The sequence below is a fragment of the Asterias rubens genome, chromosome 19 (assembly GCF_902459465.1).
Source record: "Asterias rubens chromosome 19, eAstRub1.3, whole genome shotgun sequence".
Lineage (NCBI taxonomy): Eukaryota > Metazoa > Echinodermata > Asteroidea > Forcipulatida > Asteriidae > Asterias > Asterias rubens.
Genome location: NC_047080.1, coordinates 8,624,201 through 8,651,814, shown reverse-complemented (window position 1 = coordinate 8,651,814; position 27,614 = coordinate 8,624,201). Strand labels below are relative to the sequence as shown.

The window sequence follows — 27,614 nt, the reverse complement described above, 5'->3', positions numbered from 1 at the left end:
GGGGTCACCCCCGGGGAATAGAGTAGAGCGAAAAGGGCTAATGAGTAGGAGGGTTAATGAAGGTCAATTGGTCGTCGAAGTTGCGAGATGAATGAAAAAACACCCTTGTCACACGAAGTTGTGTGCTTTCAGATGCTTGACTTTTTCTAAGGTCTCAAAATCAAATTTGTGTAAAATTACTTCTTTCTCGAAAACTATGTTACTTCAGAGGGAGCCGTTTCTCACAATGTTTTATACTATCAACAACTCCCCATTACTCATTACCAAGTAAGGTTTTATGCCAACAATTATTTTGAGTAATTACCAATAGTGTCCACAGCCTTTAATAGAAGTACGTACTAGTTCATTTCAGATTAACCGGGTCCTCTTTGAGCAATGTTGGAAGCCTCGATTCCCATTTAAGTTAATGCATTTGTTTTCTTCTTCTCAATAATCCCAGCCGGAAGCACCTACAAGATCACGGGCCACTTCGTGCCACCACGGGTCACCCTGTGTCACAACGGGTCACCCGGGTCACCATAGGTCACCCTGTGTCACAACGGGTCACCCGGGTCACACCGTCTCACCTCAACGCAGGTCACCCCGTGTTGCCACCCCGTGTTGCCATCCCGTGTTGCCATCCCGTGTTGCCATCCCGTGTTGCCATCCCGTGTCACCATGGCCTGTTAGAGATGTTGTGTGGGCTCCTGTGGGTCCCATTACCCTGTCCCTGTGGTTGACTGGGTGGGATACCCAGTATGTTCCATGATGAGTGCATTGTCTTTTTCTGTGGTGTCAAGCAGTAGTTACCCTCTTTAGTTACCGAGGTTCCAGGGGCGTAGCTCGTTGCAGATGAGTCTGGGCTGTGGTACTGAGTGCCATTAAGCGATCCAATACCGGGAAGAACAGGGCTGGCATGGGGAAGAAACAAACAGACGGAATTACAAAATAAACTGAAATTAGTTCAAGCCCGGAGATGGATCTATCTACCTTGGACCAATTTCATAAAGCTGTTTAGCAGAAAATGCTGCTCAGCAAATATCTTTGCTGAGCAAGAAATGAGTGGGATACCGGTGGCAAGGGTATAAACTTCATGGAACGTTGGCTGGTACCTAAGTCTGCTAAGCAGATTTGTTTGTGCTTAGCAAGATTTTGTGCTTATTGGCTTCATAAAATTGTGCCCTCGTAAGTCTGCAGCCACCTTGCGACCCCCAAAAATCTCTCATTACTCTTAATTTTTTTCAAACTTACCTTTGTCCAAGTTTTCCGCCAGGCACAGTGGTTGTAGCACTGGGAGATAGTTTCAAATGGCCGTCCCGAGTTCGAGTCGTCTGGTGAGAGTTGACACCAAACGTGTTCGGCCGTCCAAAAGGGGGCGTGGCATTTCTCACTCGTCCAACAGGGGGCGTGGCTTCCCTTACTCCCCCACTGCTCCCAGGCGTGATTGGCGGCGTATTTTGTACTAGATCAAGAAAACAAATTTTAAATTTCAAATATTTGATCATCTCAAGTTTTCTTAAAAATCTTACACCATCGTCACTGTTTTTCTTGTTTTTTCACCCTATGATAAAATGGTACCTACATCGGGTTGTGTTGGTCGCTATGGGTGAACTGCTCGCTTTTCCAGCTCTACCAATAGGAGATGGGGGTGTTCCAGACTGATACCTGCTATAATTGTTAGCTTGGGCCCCATAAGCTCTTGAGGTTGCACTGCGATGAAAGAGAACAGGTAATTAGGGGCAAATCAGAGTAGTCAATATTGAAAAATTTAATTGTGTTGTTGAATTTGGTTTGATCCACCCCAAATTCAAAATAAGGTTGTTGGCTGCAGTGACTATGCAGTGCTGCAGTGACTAAAATTATGCTGCCAGCATAAGGAAACCAGCCAAATTACCATTCCAATATTTGTGACTGGTATCCTGCTCATTTATGCTAAGCAGAAAATTGTTAAGCAAATCTGCTGCTAAAGCAGCTCTACGAAAATGGGCATTGGTCACTGCCACTGCTGCTGAGACCTTCAATTCTGGGCCTGCTTACAACGGCTCTAAGCTTACGGTACCCTGTGAAGCCCATAGTTCCATGGGCGGTAAGCACAGAAGCCTGGAAAGGCTGTGGCCGCACTCTTTAGAAATTTGCGTCTGCTCCCACCTAGGGTCTCAAAATCAAAGTTTCTCACTAAATATTCTTGAGAAAAATTAACTGATTATATCATACTGTTTCATTTCTGGCGTCCCATTACTCAGACGACTTCCACCGGACCCCCGCGAGCTAATGGAACCTGCTGATCCTGACCTTCCTATGCCAGGTAAGGGGACATCTCTCATTTGGTCCGTAGGGGTGGCTGTTGTGGGATTGTCCAGGGAGTTGCGTCTGGCTGTCACAGCACCGTGGGACCATAAGGCAGCGCTGGATGCATTCCGGTAACCAGAGTATTGGACTGATGGGGAAAATGTAATTGTTGCAATGTTAATGGACCTTAATAATAATAATAACCCATTTTTAAATAGCGCTTTTCACACCCGGAGGGCGTCCCAAAGCACTTCATTGACGTCATCCAACCGCCATCTTAAAGGTAAAACAATGTGGCAACAATCAAAACGCACAGATTTGTATGAAAACACACGGATTTGTGTTTGCTGCGCACAGGTTTGACCAATCACCAGCTCCCTTTTTACCTCTAGGTAAGGGCGCCCTACTGATATGACATCATGTGCATAAAAGGTATATTTAAATTGAAACTTTTATGTCAGATAGTTGGGCGTAAGGTATGTAAGATGGGGGCGGGGGGGGGGGGAGGCACCTATTACAGACTGATAAAGAAAATCATGGATGGCCTGAGTGGAGATTTGCAACCATGAACAGCAGTGAGTTCGCTAAACAGCACGTATTGTTGCAACTAGAAATGCAGGTTTTATTCCCTGGTTTTCACAAATGCAATAAAAATGTATACATTTTCTTTTCCACAGAACTCAAAACGTACTGACTATACAGTGCTTATGTCATATAAGTGCAAGGGTAAACTACAAAAACAGTTAGATTTAAGCATCTTGTTACGGAAACTATAAGTGCATCACTTAATGTGTAGTTTTAGAACAGGCCTGAAATTTTATCTTTGAGAGGGTAAGGCCAATTTTCACTTTGTAAAGTGCTCTACCATTGGAAAATTTTAAAGTCTGTGGGAAAACTTTTGAAGGGGCACCAAGGCCAAGAGCAAGGGCAACAGAGGCTGTGGCCTCCAGGCATGTTCGAACTGCAAAGGTCACTTACCATCTCTCTTGATTGGAGCCACTGGGGGCTTTCTATTTCCCACGGCTGACGATCGTTTCCGAACAAAGCTCTCCTCTGGTTGGCCTCGAAAGAATCCATCGAAGATGACAAAGTTGTTGACCTAGTATTAACAATAGACAAATAACCTGCAAAACCAGTTGTTTCTTTGAGTTTTAACAATAGGAAAATAACCAATTATGTTTGTGTGTAGCGGTGTTCCAGTGGAGGATATTGGAGGCTTCAGGTCCTAAGTGGGCCTGGAGGAGCGAAGGCTTTACCCTTTTCTCACCTGATGGATAGTAGCTCGTAGATTATAATGCTTCGTTAAGAATGACGTGAATTTGTGAGAAGGTCTGTCGATGGGTAGATGCTGTGCTTGAATGCCCTCATACTTTAATAAAAATCACAAGAAAAACAACATTATTAGTACAGTAATTGATTTATATTCAACGGGAGGTTGTTGGTTCAAGTCCCACTCCAGTCAAATTTTCTTTGTTAAATCCCAAATTATTTAACATTGTCCCAGTTAGTTTCTGTTGTGGTTTATTACTTTATAGAGGACAGGCCTGGAACTTCATCTTTGAGAGGGCAATGCCATTTTAATTTTGCCAATTGCACTTCCGAAACATTAAAAAGTCTATGGGAAACTTATGCAGGGGCGCCAAGACCAGGGCAACAGAGGCCATGGTCTCTGTGTAATTCCAGGGGTGGATTTCACAAAGAGTTAAGACTAGTCTTATCTCGAGTTAGGACGAGTTACTTGCCTAACTTAGGACTAGCCTGAAGTTTTCAATACCTCCTAGGACTTGTCCCAAGAAGTTAGGATTATAACACCCCTTACAAATAGTCTGCCTTCATTGGTTTAGAGCGCGTCACATGATATGTCTTAGTTTTACTAGAAACGTTGGCCGTGTGTTAGTGCATCGTTTGCCGTGTGATGGTCCGACGACTATCACACAGTATGCAGTACCCAGACGTCTTTTTACCCACCTCGAACCCAATCAGTTGTGCATCTGTGTATCTGAAACGCGCTTACCAACGTTATGTGTACGAGGATGATAAATAGTCTGTTGGGGTGTTTTAAAACAAATATTGACTGCTTTTACTTGTGCATGGTTAAAACTCCGACTCCCTCGGTGATCCCGGGACCATTCCATTTTAGAACACTCCGGGGAACGCTCCTGGGATCACCTCGGGAGTCGCAGTTTTAACCATAGCACTCGAAGCAGTCAATATTTGTATACTAGTCCTAGCTCTTTGTGAAATCGACCCTAGGCCTGTTAGGATCTTCAGCCCATGCTCCAGTGACTGCCCATGCTCCAGTGACTGCAAACTTGTATAGCCTTCTCTTTTCCCTACTGCTGTTTTTTATGGCAGATGAATTGCTTATTGCATGTAACACTCTAGTTTAAAACTACCATAATACAAATCCATTTCCACTCACCGATAACATTTTTTGGAAGAGCTGCTTGCCATACCCTTTCCTCTGGCACGACTCGTGAACATAGAAATCCAAGACGCATAAGGGCTCCATCTCAATTTGGTTGCCATGTGCATCCAAGACGAACAGTTTCTTGCGTCCTGTTTTCAAAATTCCCACTGCTGCACCAAGTCCTCTGTAATTTATTGTAGAATGAAAAAACAAACTGCAAATTCAAATTGAACATTCACGTGTGACCAAGCAAGGCTTTGTACCAGACATCAGTAAAATATTATGTGTTAGGCCGAATCCAAATTGGCAGCTACGGCTACGACTGTTGCTAAGAGTGCTGCTAAGGACGTCCTTAACCTCAATGCATGGTGACGTGGAAATCTAGCCGTAGCCGTCGCTGTAGCCACGAATTCGGACACGGCCTTACTTTTATAAAATTCAGATTTCTGATCAAACTATGCAGTTTGAGATGTTGTTTTATAACATTTACACTTGACCTACCCATTGGCTTCACCATCTTTCATGACATACAGATGGTGATTCGAGAAGCGGAGTTTGTGCGCTGATGTGATTGGCCCATGAAGACTTTGTGCCTTAAAAATAAGAAAGACAACAAAAGTAAACTACATTTTCTCCAATATTTTAGAGGAGTAAAGGGTCTGTATGGCCTATACGTTTGTTAATGTACAACAGCAGTTTAATAGTAAGTACAGCAGCTTTTGATATAATACATTTTTAGGCACTTTTACTGTTGTGGAAAAAGATATAACTTTTTATCCCCCAAACATTTGAATCTGAGAAGCATTTCTCAGAGTGTATACAATTATGTAAGTTGCGATTCGGATTATTCTACCTGCGTGGACATAACCGCTCCAGATTTTCGGCAAACAATGTATCTTATAAACGCTACTAGTTGCAATAACGCAACCCTCCTGCCGACGATTGTAGGATTTAAATAAACAGTAGGTTCCTATTTAGCAAATGTACACGATCCCTTCTAACTGAAAAAGATCAGAATTGCAGGAAAAAGAATTTGAAGAAATTAATCAGAGCAGGCTCACCTTGGCCGAGGCCTGTCCCATTTCATTGATGACTTTCTCCATGTTCCCTCTAAGGTGTTCACTGCAGAAAAAAACAACCACATGGTCAAAGACGATGAAGTTAAAGTCACCTGGAAGTGGTATTTTTTCAAAATAAAGCTTTTGTCACTAATATATGTTTTGATGAGTGGAATGTGAATAAACAGTTAACTAAGGTTTTAAAAAATCAGTTCTTATGTTATTTACAAATTTAAGAGTAGACCCCGACCCGAGAGGGCGCTGTTCGTGGCGTCAATCGAGGCAGACTTTGCCTGTAATGCGTAGAGTAAACACAATTGCAAAGTACATGTACCGACCAAGTCGTGAGTTTGTTCGTTTCAAAAAAAGATTGTTTGGGTTTTTTCCCGGCAATGCCGACCGGCTGCTGAATGCAAAAAAACACTTTTTGAAACGTACCAACTCACGACTTGGACGTACATGTACTTTGCACGTGTGTTTACTATACGCATTGCAGGCAAAGTCTGCCTCAATTGACGTCACAAAAGGGGTAGGCGGAGTCAGCCCCCCAAACAACTTTACATATTTTTTAAACATATAAATTGTGACAAACAATTACTAAAAAAATTGTTTTATTGTTCGTAAGCATATACTCTTATGTTTGAAAGAAAAAAATATATATTTCCAGGTGACTTTAAATTGTCTTTCCTTTGTCTTTCCTTGTATTGTTTATCATCTTCATTTTAATTATGTAATGGCCAGATGCTAAGGATCTGGCTGCTGAGGCCGGCAAGGTTTGTGTGCTGGAAACCTCTCTCCTTTTTGTGTTTGTATTTTTTATATATTCCTTTTTGTGTTTGTATTTTTTATATATTCCTTTCGTTATCTTTAGCCATTGTGAAACACCATTGGTTCTGTTCCTTTTAGTATTGCAATGTTAACAATTTTAGTCATTGTTTTCTGTTCATTGATTAATTAAATTAATTACTGTGGAATAAGCTTATTCGGCATTGCAGCTGCTGCGCATTTCCGTTACTGCTGACAACGCAATTTGTCTATCTTAGACAATACCCTAGCTGCAATTCCGAATAGGCTTGTGTTGTAAACAAGTCCCCAGGTGACAGGTCCTTCCTTCCTTATTATTATTATTATTGGATAACTTTCCGTATGGCGCCACCACTTTTTCACTCATTTTGACAAAAAGGGATATATCAATCAGGTAAATTAGATACTATATTATTTTATTTCGAATGAAAAAGTGGTGGCGCCATACGGAAACTTTTCCTTATTATTTTTTTTATGTAAATATAATTATTTTGTATGTAAATATAAATTTTTAGAATTATTTAATAATAATAATAGTGTTAAATTTTCCCCATTTCTTTCATTATTTTAATACTTACGCCTTAACTTAAACACTTTATTTTATAAAACATGTCTTTGCAGCTAGTTCTACCCCCATGGTGTCCACACAAAAGTGGGCCAATATGGCCAATCTAAATTACACCGGTTTATGCAAAATATGCCATTATTGTAGTACTGACTGCGGCAGTATGGTGGTCACTGCAGTTTAAAAAAATATATATTATTAGTTTGTATTACCCTGTCGATCTGCATGGCTGTAAGTTGCAATCTACCACTGTCACAGTCTCTCCAAACAGGTGATTAATATCAAAGTTAAACTCCATCTTTGAAGCTGATTGTGATGTATTCTTGACTTCAATATGGGTTAAAATCTTCACCAGTTACCTCCATCTTTAGGGACACTTCTCACCTTTTTCCAGCTAGTTACTCATCGTCAACACTAACTATTTAGATAAGGGTGACAGGCGATTCCATTATTTTAGGTAAGCTTCCACAACTGTAATCACATGTATATCCCTTTTTATTGTCCTAAAAACTTATAATTATAATTGATGATAAGATAATAACATTAATAGGTAAGTTTAAGTTTTTATTTTAATAAGTATTGAAATAACAACATTAAAATGTATTAAAACTAATGACATGTTTATTTGAGTTTTATAAACACCCCTATTTAAAAATGTAGCATGCCACAACAAGGTCAGGGATCAATCATCAACTGGTGATCGTCAACCTATCGCCGTTTATTATTGGCATGAAAAAAAGCCACGGGTACCACCTACTCGCACACACTGTGTGAAAATGTGTGGTTGGTGAAAAGGTTTGTTTTTCTGTGGAAGATTTGCTGACTTGCGGAGTATTTCGTCTATTAACAGCTTGATTTTGTGACATTTTGCAAAAAGAAGGTGCCTCATAATAAACAGCAATGCCAAGGAAAAAACCATACAGCGGAAAGCAGAAGAAGAAACAGCTACAGGAGAAAAGAGACAAAAAGAAAGGGGATGGTTCGTCTTCGGGAAGAACGAATGCAGGTAAATGTAGAAACATACATTACAACAACAGAGGGCGCTGTGGTTTGTTATCATTCAACATGTGTGTAGGCTAGATGGCCTCACTAAAATCAAATTGATAATAATTTGTTGATTAATCATTTTATTTTTTGACATTTTTTAAGGTAGCACTTAACGTAGTTAAAGTTATGGAATAAATGTTGTTTGGGAAAAATGTCCGTATCTGGCCGCTAATTTGTGATTCATTAGATTAGAATTAGTAGTATACTATAAGTATGTCATATGATTTCTTTTTTAATTCAATAATAATAATATTAATAATGAGATTTGCCCGATGCAAAGTTTTCTCTAGTCAAAATGACATGATTAATTTAAATTTATTTGTTTAATTATTTGTTTTCCTGTTTTTTTAAGAGGGTAAACTGAAATTGGAAGTCGTTCAGCCCCCAGCCCAGCACTGGGAAAAGTTTCCGTATGGCGCCACCACTTTTTCATTCGATATGAAATAATATAGTATCTAATTTACCTCAATGATATATCCCTTTTTATATAAATGAGTGAAATAGTGGTGGCGCCATACGGAAAGTTATCCCAGCACTGCTATCCATGGTCGCCCTCATTACAAAAGCTGTAGTAAAAAATCAAAAAAACATATACACCAACCACAATTGCTTTGAAAAAGACACAATGGTCTCATGCTAAAGTTGCAATTTCTTCAAAGAATTGGAGATTAAAAGACACATTTAAAAATAGACATCAAAAGGAAGAAGGTTGGTTTGTGTCCTATGTAATTGAATTTTTCTCAGGACGTCAACTATGGAGGAAATAAAGGAAAAGTTTCCGTATGGCGCCACCACTTTTTCATTCGATATGAAATAATGTAGTATCTAATTTACCTTCAATGAGAATATCCCTTTTTGTTGAAATGAGTGAAAAAGTTGTGGCGCCACACGGAAAATTATCCGAAAGAAAACCGTATAACTCCAATATTTGTTTGAATTCTAAACATATTTTTACAATTTGTTGCCCACAGCAATTTCCCATCGTTCTCGCCAGCAGAGCTACGAGCTGAACAGCAGTGAGGAAGAGCAAGGTTCAGGGTCCGATGCTGAGCAAAATGCTGGCGCTTCAGTCCCTGATGTCAATAGACTTAATTATCAGCCAGTCAGAACCGATAAATACGACCCAAACAGGTATGATTGTTATCTCCCTTTTTAGTGATTAGGGTAGGCCTGGGTGACTGGTGAAATTTACTACTCTACTAGTCACGCCTAAAATAGCTACGACATCAACTAAGTTTTAAATTAAAGGCACATCGGTGTGTATGGGTAAAACTTAAAACTAGTATTCTATTAAATTATAATTTAGTCGTAACGGACTTCTTCTACTTTATTACTCGGCAAAGTCCACAAGTTAAATTCCAAGAACCATTTTGTTAAGTGTCTTGCTCAAGGCCACTAACATGCGTAATATGCTTGGGGAGTGAAGGGGGGGGCGATATTCAAACCCACATTGTGATGACTCGGCCAACACAACTCAAGACTCCTTGATTCTGTATTATGGTGTAAAGATTTAGAGCATTCTTCTTTCTTCCTTGAGTTTAGAGTAGTCCACCTTTACATGTATTTTCATCATTTTCAAAATGGCTGACTACAGCCTTGTTATTCAACTTGAGATCTTTTTAAAGGACAACTCGGGGAATCACCCTTAAAGGGTCTGTACTTTTTTCAGGACAAAAAAACACAATGCCCATACAGATTTACACTGAACTTAAATATTTTGAAGATAATGATAGTAGCAAGCTTCCCTGAAATCATTACTTGCTTAGGTGCTGTAGTTTTTGAGAAAAGCCCTGAAAGAGTGTCATAGACCTTATTGCAATTACCAATGCGCAAGCGCAGACTGTTGAATGACGTGCATTGTGGGATAGATATCGATCAAATTTGGATACCAGCTAGACCACAATGCACCTAATTCCAAGCTTTACGCGCGCGCCCCAGTATTTGCAAAATGGTCTATGAAAATAGTTTTTGTCTCAGTGATCATGAGACGAAAAAATGTTTAGCGTGTAAAAATGTATTTTTAATTTTGTCCGTGAAACTATCAGCTCATCACTGCTGCATCAGTCAATTGTTCAGAAGAAAAAATCTTGGGGGAAATGGTGGACGAAGAATTTGATTTACATTTCACCAAAGTACAGCGAACATCGTCGTGATTGCCATTGCCAATTCCGTAGTTAGCCTTGTAGAAATCTATTCCTGTTGAAGAGGCTCCGATGACTGTAATTGTCTGTGCCAATAGCCCCCGGGCACGGAAGAGGCTTGTAGAGCTCGGAGACTTCAACCTAACAACGACAGCGAGGGAGAAAAAAATGAAAACAATCAAATCAAGGGTCTGTGTGATTATACTCGATAGCAAATCACACAAGGCCAGTGTAATTATGTGACGTATGTACGTACTTCATGTACACACATAAATGTTCTTTGTTTGGTTGATTGTTCTGAAGGAATATGATTACTTTTCTTTTTGAGCTGGTCGCTGTAGTAAAGCAATTAGCCATTTTGAGATATGGTGGACACACTTCTATAACACATAAAGGTTTGGGTAAATCTGTATACACCCAAACCACACAGTGCACTCCTATAGATAGTGGCCACCATAAACTGAGTAATTGTTTTTGCGATGTGGAATTGTTCAACCACGAGAAGTTAAAATTAAATTTCAATTTTATTGCTGACAAACTTTAATTTTTTTTTTTTTTTTTAGCATAATTTTGATGAACATTAGTTCTCATATATATGCAGAGCTTATTAACATATTATGTTAAATAAGTTAAATGAATCTGCCACCATCTCACCCAAATGTTGTTACAAAATGGTTTGTTTTTTATCTAGCCCTCAAAGGAGTACAGCAATAACTTTTGATGTCTCTAAATATTGTTGGATGAATTTATGCAACCTACAGTACATGGAACAAATTGCCAACAAGTAAAATCATCTATTTCTTTAACCCAATTTTAATTTAAAAAAACCTGAGACCTATCTTTTCAATTAAGTATTTGAGTAATATACCCTAGGATTTTTGTTATATTACATTTTTGGGGGTATTTCTTTACCACATGTATTTTGTTCTAAATTTCTTCTTACAATCTTAGCTAAGGCTCATGTATTTAGCGCCATGAGCATTTAGCGCCACAAGCATTTAGCGCCATGAGCATTTAGCGCCATGAGCATTTAGACCTTTTTGTGGATTTGTGAGCTTTCAAAGTTTTCATTATTACTATTATTATTTATTATAATGAATAGGGTAGATGGCCTTAGCTTTCGATCCAATCCGGACCTTCTTCAGAGGCATAAAACAAGTACAAACAAATACATATCCATTTATAGAAAAAGAGAGGGGGAAAGGGATTAAGGAAAGGATCCAGAAAGAAGCGGGAAAATAACAGCCAATCAAAGTTCCTATTTCAGAAACAATATTGGTGGCTATGAACCAATAGGAGTGGAGTGGCGAGGACAAAGGATGTTTAGAATGAAAGGAAGGGTTACTGGACCATAAAAGTGGTAAAAGTATTGTTCGACAACAATGCAGGGAGACATGAAAGGGTAGGATTAGAGAGCAAGTTGCATCATGATGCAACTAACAATGGTCAATTATTATTTATTATGATATAATCGGTAGTTTCAGATTTAGATCCAAGTCTTCTCACAAACTATTCCTTTTACTGAAACCTTTTAATATTTTTACTCCTTTTTTGTTTCTACATATCATTTGCCCAAATGGTAAATTGTAGATATTTGTGCCGTTGCAAGAATTCCACCCATTGTCCCCACTTTGCATTAATATTATCTGACAGTGGAACAGTGTGCAAATGATCGTATTACCCGTGCGTTACAGGCCCTGTGTAATTTGACTTCGGCCGTAATTGTGCATGTACGTGTAGGTCCTTATAGTAACTCAATAATGTCACTTTGACAAGCTAATCACTTCATCTGCAGTGCGTGCATGTCGGATGCACTCTATGTGTGGGTAGTTGCCGCTAAGAACCTTTAGAACTCTAACGGCCTTCTCTCTCCACACTGTGGGTGTAGAGTGTCATAATCAATGGCTGGGAATGTGTGGTGTTAGATCATGATTATATATGCAACGTCCAATGAAGACATAGATGTGTGTACTTGAGTACTCTGGATTTTTCAATGTGAAGCCGATGTTGAGAAATACCGATGCATGTAATAAGGCCTCAAAATAACCCACGGCACCAACAGCAGTTGCCGTGGTGCCCTGTGCTTTTGGTGCATGGTGCCCTAATAATAATAATAATAATGACAATGAAAGTTGTTCCAAGCTTGTGATGCGCACAAATCCACCATGCTGGGTGTTCAGGGCGCAGGTAACCCCAAACAAACGCAAGAAAACAGATACAGAAACAACAGACTGAAATAGTCATTGAACACCTGTGACATAAGATACGTTTTGAGAAGTGATTTGAATTTTCTGGTTCAAGGTATCAGTACAAATTCACATTTTCCTCATAGAGTTGCCTCTTACCAGAGGAACATTGCTGTGCCCCTTCAAGAACGATGCATGTTTCTATTGTACTGTCATAACCTTTCGTACTATCGGTCATAATCATAAAAATAATAATAATAACAATAATTTATTTTGAATATAGCGTCTTACATAAAAAATCTCAAAACGCTGTTCACGTCTAGTTATTATTCTTATTTTTTTGCAGTGCTTAAATATAAAGCACACATTGATGTAAGTGCTAATCCAATATCAATCTCATTTAATGTAGTCATTAGTCATACTTTAAAGGGTTTTGAAACCTTTTATACATGTAGATCAAGTTTTCGGCTATGACATGAACCCCTACTCACTGTGAATGAAGATGTATGTAAAATTCAGCTTTATTAGTCGTCAAGCTTTTGAGAGAAAAAAACCTGAAAATCAGAGAGTAATGTTTTCAGTAGAGTCACGTACATGTAATCCGTTGTACAGTATAGGCCTATGCTAAAATAATGTTTGACTCACTGAGATGAATTTTTTTGTGTGAAATTGTTTAACTCATTTCTCAAAAACTACAACACCTCAGCAAGTTGTATTTTATGGGAAGTTTTTCTACCTTCGTTTTCATTAAACCGTGTAAGTTGATTGTAAATCTGTGAACTTTTGTGTTTTTTGTCGTACTAAAAGTACCCAAACCCTTTAACTTTATATGCACTTTGCGTATTTGCTTCAGCTTTCCCGAGAAGACGATCAGAGCATACTGATCAAAATGTCGATCAGAACCACCCCAACTCATTTAGAGATTATCATTACATGGTGTTACTGCAAACCTTTCTATATCGTATTTCAAATCCTACTTATTTGCTTCATGCCGATATATTTCTACTCTTTCCCAATAGATTTCATCTTCACTTTGAGAAGGACTCCAGGGCGGAAGTGGAGAAGAGAAAGAAACAATCTATGCAGCCGTTTGTGATTTTACCTGAGGTAAGCTTGGGGCAAATCTCTGACTGGGGACAGGTACATGTAGAAAGGGATCAAAGTGGGAAAGAGGATGGAAATTCCATCAGGGGGCAAGGCCAGTTCTCAATCCTTGAAGGGGCAAGGCCAGTTCTCAATCCTTGAAGGGGCAAGGCCAGTTCTCAATCCTTGAAGAGGCAAGGCCAGTTCTCAATCCTTGAAGGGGCAAGGCCAGTTCTCAATCCTTGAAGGGGCAAGGCCAGTTCTCAATCCTTGAAGGGGCAAGGCCAGTTCTCAATCCTTGAAGGGGCAAGGCCAGTTCTCAATCCTTGAAGGGGCAAGGCCAGTTCTCAATCCTTGAATGGGCAAGGCCAGTTCTCAATCCTTGAAGGGGCAAGGCCAGTTTCGTTTTGCACAGGGCACCTTCATCAGAGAATCTTGAAGGGCCCATTCAGAATTGTCAATGAACTATATTTTTTGTGGAAAATTGTGGGTGGGTTGTTCAAAAGGTACAACTGAAAATTGAAATTCAGTTTTTTAGATGTGGGAGGAGAGCTCAAAACGTGGGGAAACCAGCACCATTTGTGTAAGGATACAATAGGTCCTATAATATTATCAAATGAAAAAGAAGACAAAATACCCAGATGGCCAAGGTTGTCAATTTCATTACTGATTAAAGGGAAGGTACACGTTTGGTAATTACTCAAAACAAATACTGACTTAAAAACTGACTTGGTAACGAGCATTGGAGAGCTGTTGATAATATAAAACATAGTGGGAAACGACTCCCTCTGAAGTAACGTAGTTTTTGAGAAAGCGGTAATTTCTCACTAAAATAATAGGCCCCTAAAAAACTTGTATTCTTTTATTCTTATCTGAAAGCACACAAATTCGTCCAACAAGGGTGTTTTTTCTTTCATAACTTTCTCGCAACTTCGATGACCAATTGAGCCCAAATTTTCACAGGCTTGTTAATTTATGGTTATGATGGGATACACCAAGTGAGAACTGACTGGTCTTTGACAATTACCAAACGTGTACCTTCCCTTTAAACTACAAAGTAAAAGGTGTTTGTTTAAGTCAGGAAAAAGCTGTTGAAAACTACTGATGTTGGACACCTTTGATCTAAATTATCTGGTTCTTTGAGGTATTACTTTGTTCTTTAGTGTAAAGATTATATTATGAAGCCATTTAATATTTGAAAATAAAAATTAGGTCGGATGGGTGGGTCAAAACAATTTTGAAAGAAAAACCAGTAATATATTTTTTAATTATGACTATTCTGAATGGCCCCATAAGTTTATGATAATTCTTTTGAAGGGGCACCAAGGCCACTACCAGGGCCACAGATGCCCTGGCCTCCATGTTGTTATTCCATGTCTGGGAGTACGATGTGAAACTTACAGGAACACAGTGCCTTGGATCGGTCGAGTTGGTCTTTGATAAGCATTTGTAACCGTTTGTTATAAAATGCATCCGAGGTAGAAAGATGTTATAAAAGTAGAATATAATGATCCACACAAACATGCCTCAAAATTGCACGGTTTTCGTTTTACCTCATCGACTAACATGGTCGGCCATTTATGGAAGTCAAATTTTTGACTCCCTTAAATGGCCGACAGTGTTAGTTTGCACAGTAATAGGAAAACCACACAATTTCGAGGCAAATTTGTGTGGATCATTATATTCTACTTTTAAAACATCTTTCTAACCATATGAATTTTATAAAAAAACGGTTACAAACGCTTTTTATAGACCAATTTGTCCGATCCAAGGCAACGTGTTCCTTTAAAGTATCCCAACTCTATACAGCACACATTTTGTAGGGTTCTTAATGTACAAAATCTAATCTTCAATTTCATATTTTATATTCAGAAGTGTAAAGGCATTGCTAACATACCTAGAATTTTGATTGAGTAGCAGCAAGGACACTTTATGTGAAAGAGCAGCTGACCAGCTGCTGTTAATAATAACAAACCTAAACAGGCATCAAGTCCACAAGGGCATAGGGGTTAAACATGCAGCCAAAGAACTTTGAATAATTTTAAAGTCAAAATGTACCTTTGGTTATTGGAACCATTTTCGATTATTTGAATCTTAACCTGTGAAAATTGTGTTTCAAAAGTTGAAATATTTTTGAGGAAATACACAATCAGAGATTCAGATTCAAATTTTGGGACATCAAAAACTGAAATCTTTGTACATGTACATAACCACATTTAACAGTTTACTTCGACGTGAAAACTTGTGTTTCTGGAAATGTTTTTATACTATTGAAAGCTGCGGTAGGCTTCTAGCAAAGTAGTTTATGGAAGTGTCGTGGCCGAGCGGTTAAGAGCACCGAATTCAAACTCTGGTGTTTCTGATCAGCAGAGTGTGGGTTCGAGTCCCGAGTCGTGACACTTGGGTCCTTAAGCAAGACACTTAACCGTTGCTTCGTCCTTCGGATGGGACGTAAAGCCGTTGGTCCCATGTGGTGTGTAACATATGTAAAAGAACCCAGTGCACTTTTCGAAAAGAGAAGGGGTTCGCCCCGGTGTTCCTGGCTGTGGCTGCTTTATGCGCCTTAGTACCTTGTGAACCCTTATAAGGTGCAAAAATAAGGGTCTCAAAATTCATCACTGCAATTACCTATCTTTCTGAAAGTGTGTATATATACTCAGCACCTTGAGTACCTTGTTTGGCAGATACGTGCGCTATATAAGACATCGATATTATTATTATTGATATAAGAGTGGTTGCCAAACGTGTACCTTCCCATTTAGTGGAGTCTAGTAAAGAGCATGTATGCACCTTGGATGGGAGGTGCTAGAAAATTATCGTCCCTTTTCAGTGAGGCATACTTTCCTGGTACGTTTTTAACTCTCTTGGGAGTACACAACCTCGGCAGCCTGTTAATAATAAATAATAAAGTGAGATGTTTATGAAGTGCATAATGCATGATGCACAACACAAAGCATTAGCAAAAAAGCAACGAAATGAAATAATATAAAGCAATAGTTACAAAAGTAAAGATTTAAACATATTGAGTCTTTAAAAGTCCCTTAAAAATCTGAAGCGAGTTGGCTTGGCAAATATGAAGAGGTAGTGGTTCCATAATGAAGGTGCAATAAAATGGAATGCTCTTTGACCATAGAATTTAGTGGAAAAGGGAGTTTGAATCTTTAGGGATTGGCCAGCAGAATGAAGGGGAAGAACATGAATATTAAGTAGAGATCAGTATTATAGAAAGGAGATAGGCCACGAAAATCTTTGAAACTGATGAAGTTTAACTTATACGTGATACGCAATTTGATCAGGAGCCATTGGAGTTCTTAAATATGTTTTTTGCTCTGGAGCAACCTTGCTACCATGGGCAGCGCGCCGTATCACGCTAGCTCTGCGTACGTCTCTAACCCCTGGGAGCAAAACTCCGATCCGTGTCTTTGATTGGCTAACACATACGCGCAAAATATGAAGCGCTGGGCGTCTTCAAAAAGCTTTATACGCCGAAACGCGTGTGTATAAAGATGTTCGTATTCATCACGCAACACTGAACGTCAAGGCAAGTTGATGACTTTTGTTACACACAGCGTATCCAGCCTGTGCGCGACTATTGCCCAACACAGAACAGATTAACCACAGGACTAATTGTAATATCCCATATATTTGGATATTTTGAAATCACACTTCCAGGGGTTATGATCAAGCAAGGCATGCTGGGAAAAAATGGCGCGCGAGATCGATCACCCCTAGGCTCTGGAGGTAATCAAACACAAAAACCACATCTGCCCTCACAGGTCACCATTGATACTCCTGGTTAAAGTGAGGCAAATTATGGTTTTGTGCCTTGCTCAAGGACACAAATGCCATTTTCACCAGTCTGGATTCAAACCACATTCTGATGACTGCCAACATCAATTTTGGCCCCGACAGTAATAGACCTTTTTTCGCAAATACTCGGGCGCGCGTAAAGCTTGGAATTAGGTGCATTGTTGGTGATCAAATTTGGTCTATAGCTATCCCACAATGCACCTCATGCAACAGTTTGCGCTTGCGCAATGGTATTTGCGAAAAGGTCAGATGTTTCTCAGATTTAAATTTTTATTTTTCTTTTTTTTTGGGGGGGGGGATAAAAACAAGCATCTTCTTACATAACAAAATTATAATGTTTTTTAAAATGCTTTATACATTTACCATCGTAAGCTGCTATAGGCTTCTAGTCAAAAGTTGACATTTTGAGTATGTGTAGCAGCATACCTACTAACGTTTAATCACCAAGGGATTCGTGATCCCGTTTTGTTGAATACGTTCTTTTATTAATTGTAACTTTCCCACTCAATCTCATTCCCCCTCTGACGTACCACGCAAAGAGAAAAAAACCACAAGAGGATTGTGCAAAATTATTATGCGCGCCGCTGCGCCCGGGATTATACATAATCCTAACATCTTTGCTTAGTGGGGGTTTAGGGACCGGACGTGTCAGTGTTATGCACCAAGCATTAATCATTGACGATTAGATTTGGAAATATTACCCCCAAAAAATATGTACATTATACAGGGTACCTATAGCATACCTGCAAAAATAAAATGGCAATCATTATATTACAATTTTACATAGTACGTGCATTTTACATTTACATGTATTCGCAAGGGAATGAATTCCTTCCATTAAAACATTAAAGGTAGGGCCATAGATTGGTTTTTGTCAACGTAATGCTGATTTATGGGCCAAATTATCAAGAAAGAGACTGAAAAGGTCACCGGTGAAAGTGTTTAGAAAACGGCATAAATGGCAGGATATTTTCATCAAGAATGTCAAATCTATCTATTTACATCGTCGCCGATTACTCTGTAATTCTTTCATGAAAATGACTCTTAATTTATAAAACAACTCAAATTCAAAGGAACACGTTGCCTTGGATCGGTCGAGTTGGTCTATGAAAAGCGTTTGTAACCGTTTGTCATAAAATGCATGTTAGAAAGATGTTTTAAAAGTAGAATACAATGATCCACATAAATTTGCCTTGAAATTACGTGGTTTTCCTGTTAGGCCTACTTTGCGAACTAACACGGTCGGCCATTTATGGGAGTAAAAAATTTGACTCAAATAAATGGCCGACGGTGTTAGTCGACGAGGTAAAAGGAAAACCGTGCAATTTTGAGGCATGTTTGTGTGGATCATTGTATTCTACTTTTACAACATCTTTCTACCCATATGCATTTTATAACAAACAGTTGCAAACGCTTTTCAAAGACCAACTCGACCGATCCAAGGCAACGTGTTCCTTTAACAATACTTGCCAGCACCCCAAAACTCAAGAACTCTTAGACGGAAAATCAGAATACCTGAATTTAATTGGCAGCAACATTCACAAACGGACATTATGGAAATGTCAACTAAAGAGCGCCGGCACGTTAATCCGGAGGTCGTTGGTTCGAATCCCACTCTAGTCAATTCTTTGTTCAACCCCAAAAATCAGTTCAAAATTTACCCAGTCAGTTTCCCTTGTGGTTTATATCGAGAACTAAATTTCACCATACTTTTATTGATTTCTATTTTCTAATCAATGGGTACTTCAGATGAATCAGATGACATTATTTCACAGGATGCTGACTATCATTACCCTCTTTATAAGTAGTAAGATTTCTGAAAAAAATTACCCAAATCAATTATTTTCAAGTTCATTACCAAATTATGACCCTACCTGTTCAGGGAAGGTATATGTTTGGTAATCACTCTTAAAGACAGTGGACACTATTGGTAATTGTCAAAGACCAGTCTTCTCACTTGGTGTATCTCAATATATGCATAAAACATCAAACCTGTAAAAATTTGAGCTCAATTGGTCGTCGAAGTTGCGAGATAATAATGAAAGAAAAAACACCTCTGTCACACAAAGTTGTGTGCTTTCAGATGCTTGGATTGGGACCTCAAAATCTAATTCTGACGTCTCGAAATTAAAATTTGTGGATAAATACTTCTTTCTCGCAAACAACGTTAGTTCAGAGGGAGTCGTTTCTCATAATGTTTTATACTATCAACAGCTCTCCATTGCTTGTTCCCAAGTAAGTTTTTATGCTAACAATTATTTTGAGTCATTACCAAGTGTCCACTGCCTTTAAACATTAATGGCAATGAAAACTGACTTGGTTATAATTAGAGCAGCTTTCGATTTCATTTCACTTTGAAATAATGTGGTTATGAGGAGGGGGGGGGATAATTTGTTGTCCCCAAAATTTGAATCCGTGAAGCGTTACTGACAGTGTCTCTCAGATTGTTTAATCCAATTACGGATTATTCTTCCTGCCTGTACATAATCGCTCTGGATTTTCTGATGTTCTAGAAAAAACACGTCCACCATTTGAAATGAAATGTCCACGGGTTAGATTTATTGTGCATGTACAGTATATCAATTGGTTTTGGGGGTTGAACAAAGAATTGACTAGAGTGGGATTCGAACCAACGACCTCCGGATTAACGTGCCGGCGCTCTACCAACTGAGCTATCTAGCCCTATATTGGCGGTGTCCCTATTTTGTCAATAACTTTGTTCGGGGGTGCCAGTCAGAAGCCATACAACCGTTAACTGCCGTGTAGCCAGGGATCACACCCAAATTACGATACAATCAATTGGATTACAACAATCGAACGGTTTCATAAATCAAAGGTATTCTTTTATGTATTGCCTTTCCGTGAATCAAAGACAGTGAATATTTTAGGCGGGGAAAGAAAGGTTCATGTTGCTAGGGGAGATGTAATGCTTGGAACTAGCGAAAACGTTGTGCATTACAGCGCAGTTTGTTGTCTTAGGTTTTATCTCTAATGTAAATGCTGCATCACTGATCAATATTTCATGAAGTCTAACCTCTTGGACAAAGGGTCTCTGTCTGTCTGTCTTTTTTTCTAGAATCGCATAAATTTCCATCGTTTATTATCAGCAAAACCTTACCTAATAGATTTAAAAGCACTGGACACTATTCGTAATTACTCAAATACTAGTGTATCGAAAAACTTACTTGATAATGAGCTACATGTATGGAGAGCTGTTGATATTATAAAACATTGTGAGAAACGGCTCCCTCTTTTAAAAGTAATGCAGTTTTTGAGAAGGAGGTAATTTCTCAATATTAAAAGACTTCAGGCCTGAAGCCTTTTATTAGGCATCTGAAAGCATACAAATTTGTGCAACAAGGGTGTTTTTTCTTTTATTATTCTCTTGCAACTTCGATGACCAATTGAGTTCAAATTTTCACAGGTTTTGTTATTTGATGCATATGTTGGGATACACCAAGTGAGAATACTGGTCTTTGACAACATTACCATCTAGGTGTTCAGTGTCTCGAAAGAGTCTTGGTTTTATCTCTGATGTAAATGCTGCATCACTGATCAATATTTCATGCAGTCTACCCTTCTTCCTCTTCAGCAACGATGGACAAAGGGTCTCTCTCTCTCTGTCTCTCCCCCTTTCTAGAATCGCATAAATTTCCATCGTTTATCATCACAAAACCTTACCTAAGTAATAGGTTTTAATCAATTCTAACTAATCCTTTCAAATGATCAGAATGCCCTTGTGTACATTGAAGTGATTTTAAGGGCCCCTAGCTTGGATAAAAAGACTACAGCATACAGTGCTGTAAGTTTATTTTTTAAACAAAAATCTTTTAATAAAAAAATGGAAATTATAAATTGTAAGAGAACTGCAGTATTCTGAAAGCCTCACACCTTGACAAAAGAAAATATAAATTTGAGCAAGGGCGTCTTTTGTTACAATGATCAAATAAAAATGTGAAATAACAGACAAACAAATCGCATTATCATGCTTTGGAATCTCCTAGATACTCACCACAGTCAAGCGGTAGAGACTTCAGAAGAATATAAATTTACTGACACTCAACGTCAATACAATTATTTCCGAAAACCCACTTTGTGCAAGACAAATTTATTAAAGGGACACGCGAGTTGGTCTATGAAATGTTCTTTAAAACGCATGGTTAGAAAGATGTTTTAAAAGTAGATTATAATGTTCCACACACATTTGTCTTGAAATTGCATGGTTTTCCTTATACGTCCATGAACTAACACGGCACGCCATTTCGTGTAGTCAATTTTTTTACCATATAAAACAGTTGAGTTAGTTCGCAAAGTAAAACCACGCAATTTCGAGGCATATTTGTGTGGATCATTGTATTCTACTTTAAAAAAATCTTTCTAACCATATCGATTTCATAACAAATGGTTTCAAGCGCTTTTCATAGACCAACTTGACTGATCCAAGGCAGCGTGTTCCTTTAACAGAAACAAAACATCCTTTGGAATCTCCAAGCCACTCGTCATAAACAAGCGGCACTGAATTGCCAGGAATATAAATTTACAAGGAGTCACTACAATTATTTCCGAAAAACCCACTTTGTGCACGAAAAATTCATCAGCACGACGCAAGGCGCTAGCGTTGGAGCCAAGGTTTTACCGAGATCTCGCGTTATTAAAATTGCAGTGAGACGTCGGAGCTGATCATAAATTTCATCTAGTGGAGATTGAACTCGTGAAGAGTTGAAACGTTTTCTCAGAGAAATTTTAATGAGACACCCCTTGTTAAAAATGCATCTGATTTCTTAAGGTCAAGTGGCGGATTGTTATGATAATTTGGTAGTGAAAAAAGCATTGTGTTTTTTAAAGACACTGGACACTATTGGTAAATGTCAAAGACCAGTCTTCTCACTTGGTGAATCTCAACGTATGCATAAAATAACAAACCTGTGAAATTTGAGCTCAATTGGTCGTCAAAGTCTTGATAGTAATGAAAGAAAAAACACCCTTGACACACAAAGTTGTGTGCTTTCTCAAAATGCTTTATAATAGATCGCAAGCTGCTTTACTCCTGACCAAGTAAGTTTTATCGCAATTAATATTAAGAGTGATTACCAAAGCTTAACCTTCCCTTTAAAGGCAGTGGAACTATTGGTAATTACTCAAAATAATGTTATCATAAAACATTACTAGATTGCGAGTAATGGGGAGAGGTTGGTAATAATATAAAACATTGTAAGAAACAGCTCCCTCTGAAGTGGCGTAGTTTTCGAGAAAGAAGTAATTTTCCACGAAATTGATTTCGAGACCTCATTAGAACTTGAGGTCTCAAAATCAACCATCTAAACGCACACAACTTCGTGTGACAAGGGTGTTTTTTCTTTCATTATTATCTCGCAACTTCGATGACCAATTGAGCTCAAATTTTCACAGGTTTGTTATTTTATGCATATGTTGAGATACTCCAACTGTGAAGACTAGTCTTTGACAATTACCAATAGTGTCCAGTGTCTTTAAAAACACCCCTCCAATGCCGCAACAATACAGACTACATGTACAGTGCTGTTAGTTTAGATGGTTATGGAATAATACTTATTTCTGGAGTGGTTATCGGATATCAGTTGGACTGTGTGCCAGCACTCTGTGCTAGCTTGCAATACGATATCCCGAGGTGAATGCGTCAATACTAAATGTAGATTGTGTACACCTACACACTGCTTCTATAATCTGCACTACAAGAGATGCTACTACCTTTCTCTATGCTACATTGTAAAATCATTACATGGTGCTATTAAGGAATACACATGTAGATCTCATACTTTTCTCCACATAGGGCCTACCCTGCAGGACAAAATATTAAATTATTGTTAATATAAAAACTTGTCTCTATGCTACATTGTAAATCATTACATGGTGCTGTAAAGGAATACACGTGTAGATCTCATCAGCCATTCCGTGTAAGCTTGGGCGATATCGATTTATTTTAATCGCGATATATCGGCGACAATATATCGCGATATTCAATATAATCGCGATATACATTTTTGTATTAAATTTGACATCATCAGTCTTCAAACTCCCAGTGAAAGTTGTAGAAGAGACAGTCATAGCATAAGAGAGGTGTTCTAATGACCTTTCCTTCTGGTTTGACTCCAAACCTATGGGGTGCAAGATGTCTCAGCTAGGAAATACATCGCGATATTGCGATACTTAATCGATATCGCGATATACATGTATCGCGATATTTCGATTAAAACCAAATCGATCCGATATCGAAATCGTTTCCAAATTAGTATCGCGATATTTGATAATATCGTGTTATCGCCCTTACTTCCCTCCACATACCCTGCAGGACAAAATATTAAATTACTGTTTTTTTATAAAACTTTGTACAATGTACCTTTTTCCATAAACACATTACTTTGAAGTGAAACTAACCAAGTAAGTGTGACGCTCATCAAATTATGGGTCGTTATACATTGTTGTAGACTTCTGAGGAATTGGCTTCTTTTATTTGTCTGAGAGAATGAAGACAATCAAAGTTTTGGTAAATAGACTGCTGTCTTCATAGAAATTATGGGTTTATTAAAGTTGATTAAACCATAAAAACAAGGGGGACCTATTTCTATACAGGTGTACCTGTCACACAAGTTTTTACTGCCATTAATTTTAGTGATAACTAAACAGACACCTTCCCTTTACAAGTATGTACACTTTCCCTTAAAAAAAAAAAAACATATCTCCACATACCCTGCAGGACAAAATAATATGAGCTTTGATACGCCGTGGGATAAAGTGCTAATTATAAGAACTCAGTATTATCATTACTAAATGGCTTATTATTGTCAATTCAATTCAATTTAATTCAATTCAATTTGATGTTGTTCCAAACTATCTTTGGAAAATAATTCAATATGAGAATATTGAAAGGTAACAAAATCAGTAGCACATATCAAGTATATACACAATTAAAGGCAGTGGACACTATTGGTAATTACTCAAAATAATTATTAGCATAAAACCTTTCTTGGTGACGAGTAATTGGGAGAAGTTGATGGTATAAAACATTGTTAGAAACGGCTCCCTCTGAAGTGCCATAGTTTTCGAGAAAGAAGTAATTTTACACGAATTTGATTTTGAGACCTCAGGTTTAGAACTTGAGGTCTCGAAATCAAGCATCTCACTGCACACAACTCTGGTGACAAGGGTGTTTTTTTCTTTCATTATTATCTCGCAAGTTTGATGACCAATTGAGCTCAAATTTCCACAGGTTTGTTATTTTATGCTTATGTTGAGATACAGCAACTGTGAATGCTAGTCTTTGACAATTACCAATAGTGTCCACTGCCTTTAATATAGTGTTATAGCAAATAGCAACAAATTTTCACAGGTTTGTTATTTTATGCTTATGTTGAGATACATCAACTGTGAATGCTAGTCTTTGACAATTACCAATAGTGTCCACTGCCTTTAATATAGTGTTATAGCAAATAATAAATAAATAACTAGGAATGAACAAGAGAGAAGCGAGACCATGAGACTGTTGACACACTGCACACCAAGTATAGACCGTGCATAGAGTAATATATAAGAACTCGAGGGCGCACTGGTGATGCTGCGTGCACAAACGCAAGGAGATACGCGCGCCATTTGGTAAGATTAACGTTGTACGCATTGAACATGAAGTAGGTCTACATGTTGGTGTGTGTATGATAAATACACCAACGTGTAGGCCTGCGATAAATACACACTATGCGATGTTTTTTTTTCTCAAAAAGGCCACATGCGCGCAATACCATGCCGCGTGTATAGGCCAGTGCGCCCTCTAGTTCTTATATATAACATGATGAGACTGTGTTACCTTTACCTACAAAAAGTGTAACCTTGTACATTCCAGTGCCTTTCTGGCAGGCAAGATACTACACTGGCCTAATTAGGGAATTTCACATTTTGTCTCGTAGTTTCCACATTAAGTCAAAGAGTTATATAAAAGTAACGACTGACTAAGTTTAAAGATGTAATCCCATCCCGTGCATGCGTGTACGCGCTGCAGGAGATTCTCAGCCAATGGTAATAATAATAATAATAGTAAACATTTCTATGGCGCTCTATAAAGAACTCAGCGCCTCCCAAGATAAACAAAATAACATGAGTAGAAAACATAACAAAAGAAAAACTACTAGTTGCTCACAGTGGGAAGCAAAAACGTTTTGAGAGACCGCTTGAAGACCGAAGTAGACACTGCTTCTCTGACGTCACAGGGCAGTTGGTTACAAAGCTTAGGTAGCTCTTTCTGCGTGCACAATTCATCAAATCTGGCGGCCGATGACGCCTATTGCAATACATCTATTGCAGAGCAAAAAAATGCTACACAAAACGTATCATCAGTGGCTACTCAATATTAGCATTCAGTGTGCACAAAACATGTTCAGTCCCAATAGTTTGCTATGCAAAATTGCCGGACGAGATCAATCCTTTAACTATTATATACAATGAAATTTTCATCTCTTTTTCTTAGCTGTTTATATTCATTTTGTTCCTATACGCTACTTAATTTCTTCTCCTCTGAACACCCATTCTTCAACCGACACTATCGGTAATTACTCAAAATAATAGCATAAAAACTTACTCGGTAACGAGCGGTTGAGAGCTGTTGATAGTATAAAACATTGTGAGAAAGGGCTCCCTCTGAAGAAACGTAGTTTTTGAGAAAGATGTAATTTCTCACTAAAATATTTGAATTAAATTCAAGACCTCAGCTGAGGTCTCGATTCAAGGCATCTGAAAGCACACAACTTGTGCGACAAGTGAGAATACTGGTCTTTGACAATTACCAAAGGTGTCCAGCCGTCGATTCCACCAAACTCTTCCTAACTTAGGATTAATCTTAGGACTTGGGACAAGTTTTGTATCCAAAGACGTAGGACGCATTGAATGATTGACCCCATCCTTAGCTAGGAGGGGTTACTCGTCCTAACTCGAGATGGGATTAATCCTAGCGCTTTGTGAAGTCTGCTGCAGTGCCTTTAAAGCATCATGAGCTATCCTCTCTCTCGAGGCTAGTTGTCTCCGCTCCGTGTGTTGATTGAGTACCGTTTTCCAGAGGGGAGGCTTGATTTCATTTGGGGCCGAACTGTAAAAACAGCATCCGTTCCCTTAGAGCTTTTTTTATGGGATACAACTTTGTCACACCTCGCTGTTGGGGCTAATGCATCAAGTGAATACACGCCCTCTGGGATACCAGTGGGGATTAGGATGATATGTTGGACTGATGACAGCCCACAAATCTTCTGAGTGGTTCTCTGTATAGCGTACGTTAAAGAATCGTATCAGGACGTAATTAATTTTTTTCATTTTTGTCTGTGTTCTAATGAAATATTCATTCATTCACTCATTACTATTTCTCTTTTCTCATTCCTATGGAACAAATTGCCAGCACTAGTCAAACCATTGGTTTCTTTAGCCCAATTTGAAGGGAAAAAATTACTGTAAGACACATCTTTCAATCAAGTACTGTATTTGAGTAAATGGTTAGTTTTTACCTTTTTACCCTTTTGATGTTTTCTTAGATATTGCATTTGCATTGCATTTCTCTACCACATGTTCTGGATTTTTTTCTTAGCTTTGGCTTACGTACAAATTGTTGGTTATTGTACAACATGTGTATGTTATTGTTTGTATTTAGGGCCATGAGCACTTTGATGGATTTGTGCGCTTCATAAGTTTTCATTATTATTTCATCTTATCACAGCATGCAAAAGAAAGAGAACATTTTCCTTTGTGCCGGTAACTCCTGGAGTCGGGCTGCGTCCCCTAGCGTTCGATTTCAAGGGTTTTTCTCAGGATCCTTGCTGTTCTCAAAAGCGTCGCCTTCTGGCTGCCAATCCAGCCAGGATAACCGGGGCGAACCCCTTCTCTATTCAATGGGTTCTTTTACATGCGCTACACAACACATGGGACCAACGGCTTTACCTCCCATCCGAAGGTCGAAGCAATGGTGAAGTGTCTTGCTTAAGGACACAAGTGTCACAGCCAGGGGTTCGAACCCACACTCTGCTGATCAGAAACACCACAGTTTGAATTCGGTGCCCTTAACCGCTCGGCCACGACACTTCCGAGACGTTGGAGTCTTCAAATGGTTGGTCTTGACAGGCCTTCCAATGCTCCTCTTTCAAAAACAAAGCATACAGGGCTGAGACATCATCTAAACAAACAACAAAACAAACAAAATCAAAGCAAAAGTAGGAATGTCATTACGCAGAGTTT

The 27,614-nt window shown here is 38.6% G+C and overlaps 2 protein-coding genes across 2 annotated transcripts in view; one reads left to right on the top strand and one right to left on the bottom strand.

Moving 5' to 3' along the window:
- Window positions 1-252: 252 nt before the first annotated feature.
- Window positions 253-7,501, bottom strand: LOC117303229 (alpha-tubulin N-acetyltransferase 1-like). Its single transcript, XM_033787372.1, has 10 exons — window positions 7,318-7,501; window positions 5,740-5,800; window positions 5,180-5,271; window positions 4,691-4,862; window positions 3,536-3,637; window positions 3,247-3,367; window positions 2,194-2,416; window positions 1,562-1,689; window positions 1,231-1,441; window positions 253-890 (listed from the first exon to the last, which is right to left on the bottom strand). The coding sequence occupies exons 1-10, from the start codon at window positions 7,401-7,403 to the stop codon at window positions 653-655; spliced, it is 1,434 nt and encodes a 477-aa protein (XP_033643263.1). The 5' UTR covers window positions 7,404-7,501; the 3' UTR covers window positions 253-652.
- Window positions 7,502-7,859: 358 nt separating this feature from the next.
- Window positions 7,860-27,614, top strand: part of LOC117303270 (guanine nucleotide-binding protein-like 1) — a 31,037-nt gene continuing 11,282 nt past the window's right edge. Inside the window, exons 1-3 of the mRNA XM_033787430.1 lie at window positions 7,860-8,111; window positions 9,124-9,283; window positions 13,499-13,586. Of these exons, the coding sequence (XP_033643321.1) occupies window positions 8,006-8,111; window positions 9,124-9,283; window positions 13,499-13,586 (354 nt within the window). The 5' untranslated portion in view covers window positions 7,860-8,005. The remainder of the gene's footprint in view (window positions 8,112-9,123; window positions 9,284-13,498; window positions 13,587-27,614) is intronic.

Bases quoted from the DNA above. Each gene is read 5' to 3' on its own strand.
- LOC117303229 (XM_033787372.1), bottom strand. From the start codon at position 7,403: ATGGAGTTTAACTTTGATATTAATCACCTGTTTGGAGAGACTGTGACA. The intron at 1,690-2,193 runs GTATGATATAAT...CTTTCATCGCAG, and splicing joins GGGACGCCAGAAATGAAACA to TGCAACCTCAAGAGCTTATG. The intron at 1,442-1,561 runs GTAGGTACCATT...TTCTTGATCTAG, and splicing joins AGCGACCAACACAACCCGAT to TACAAAATACGCCGCCAATC.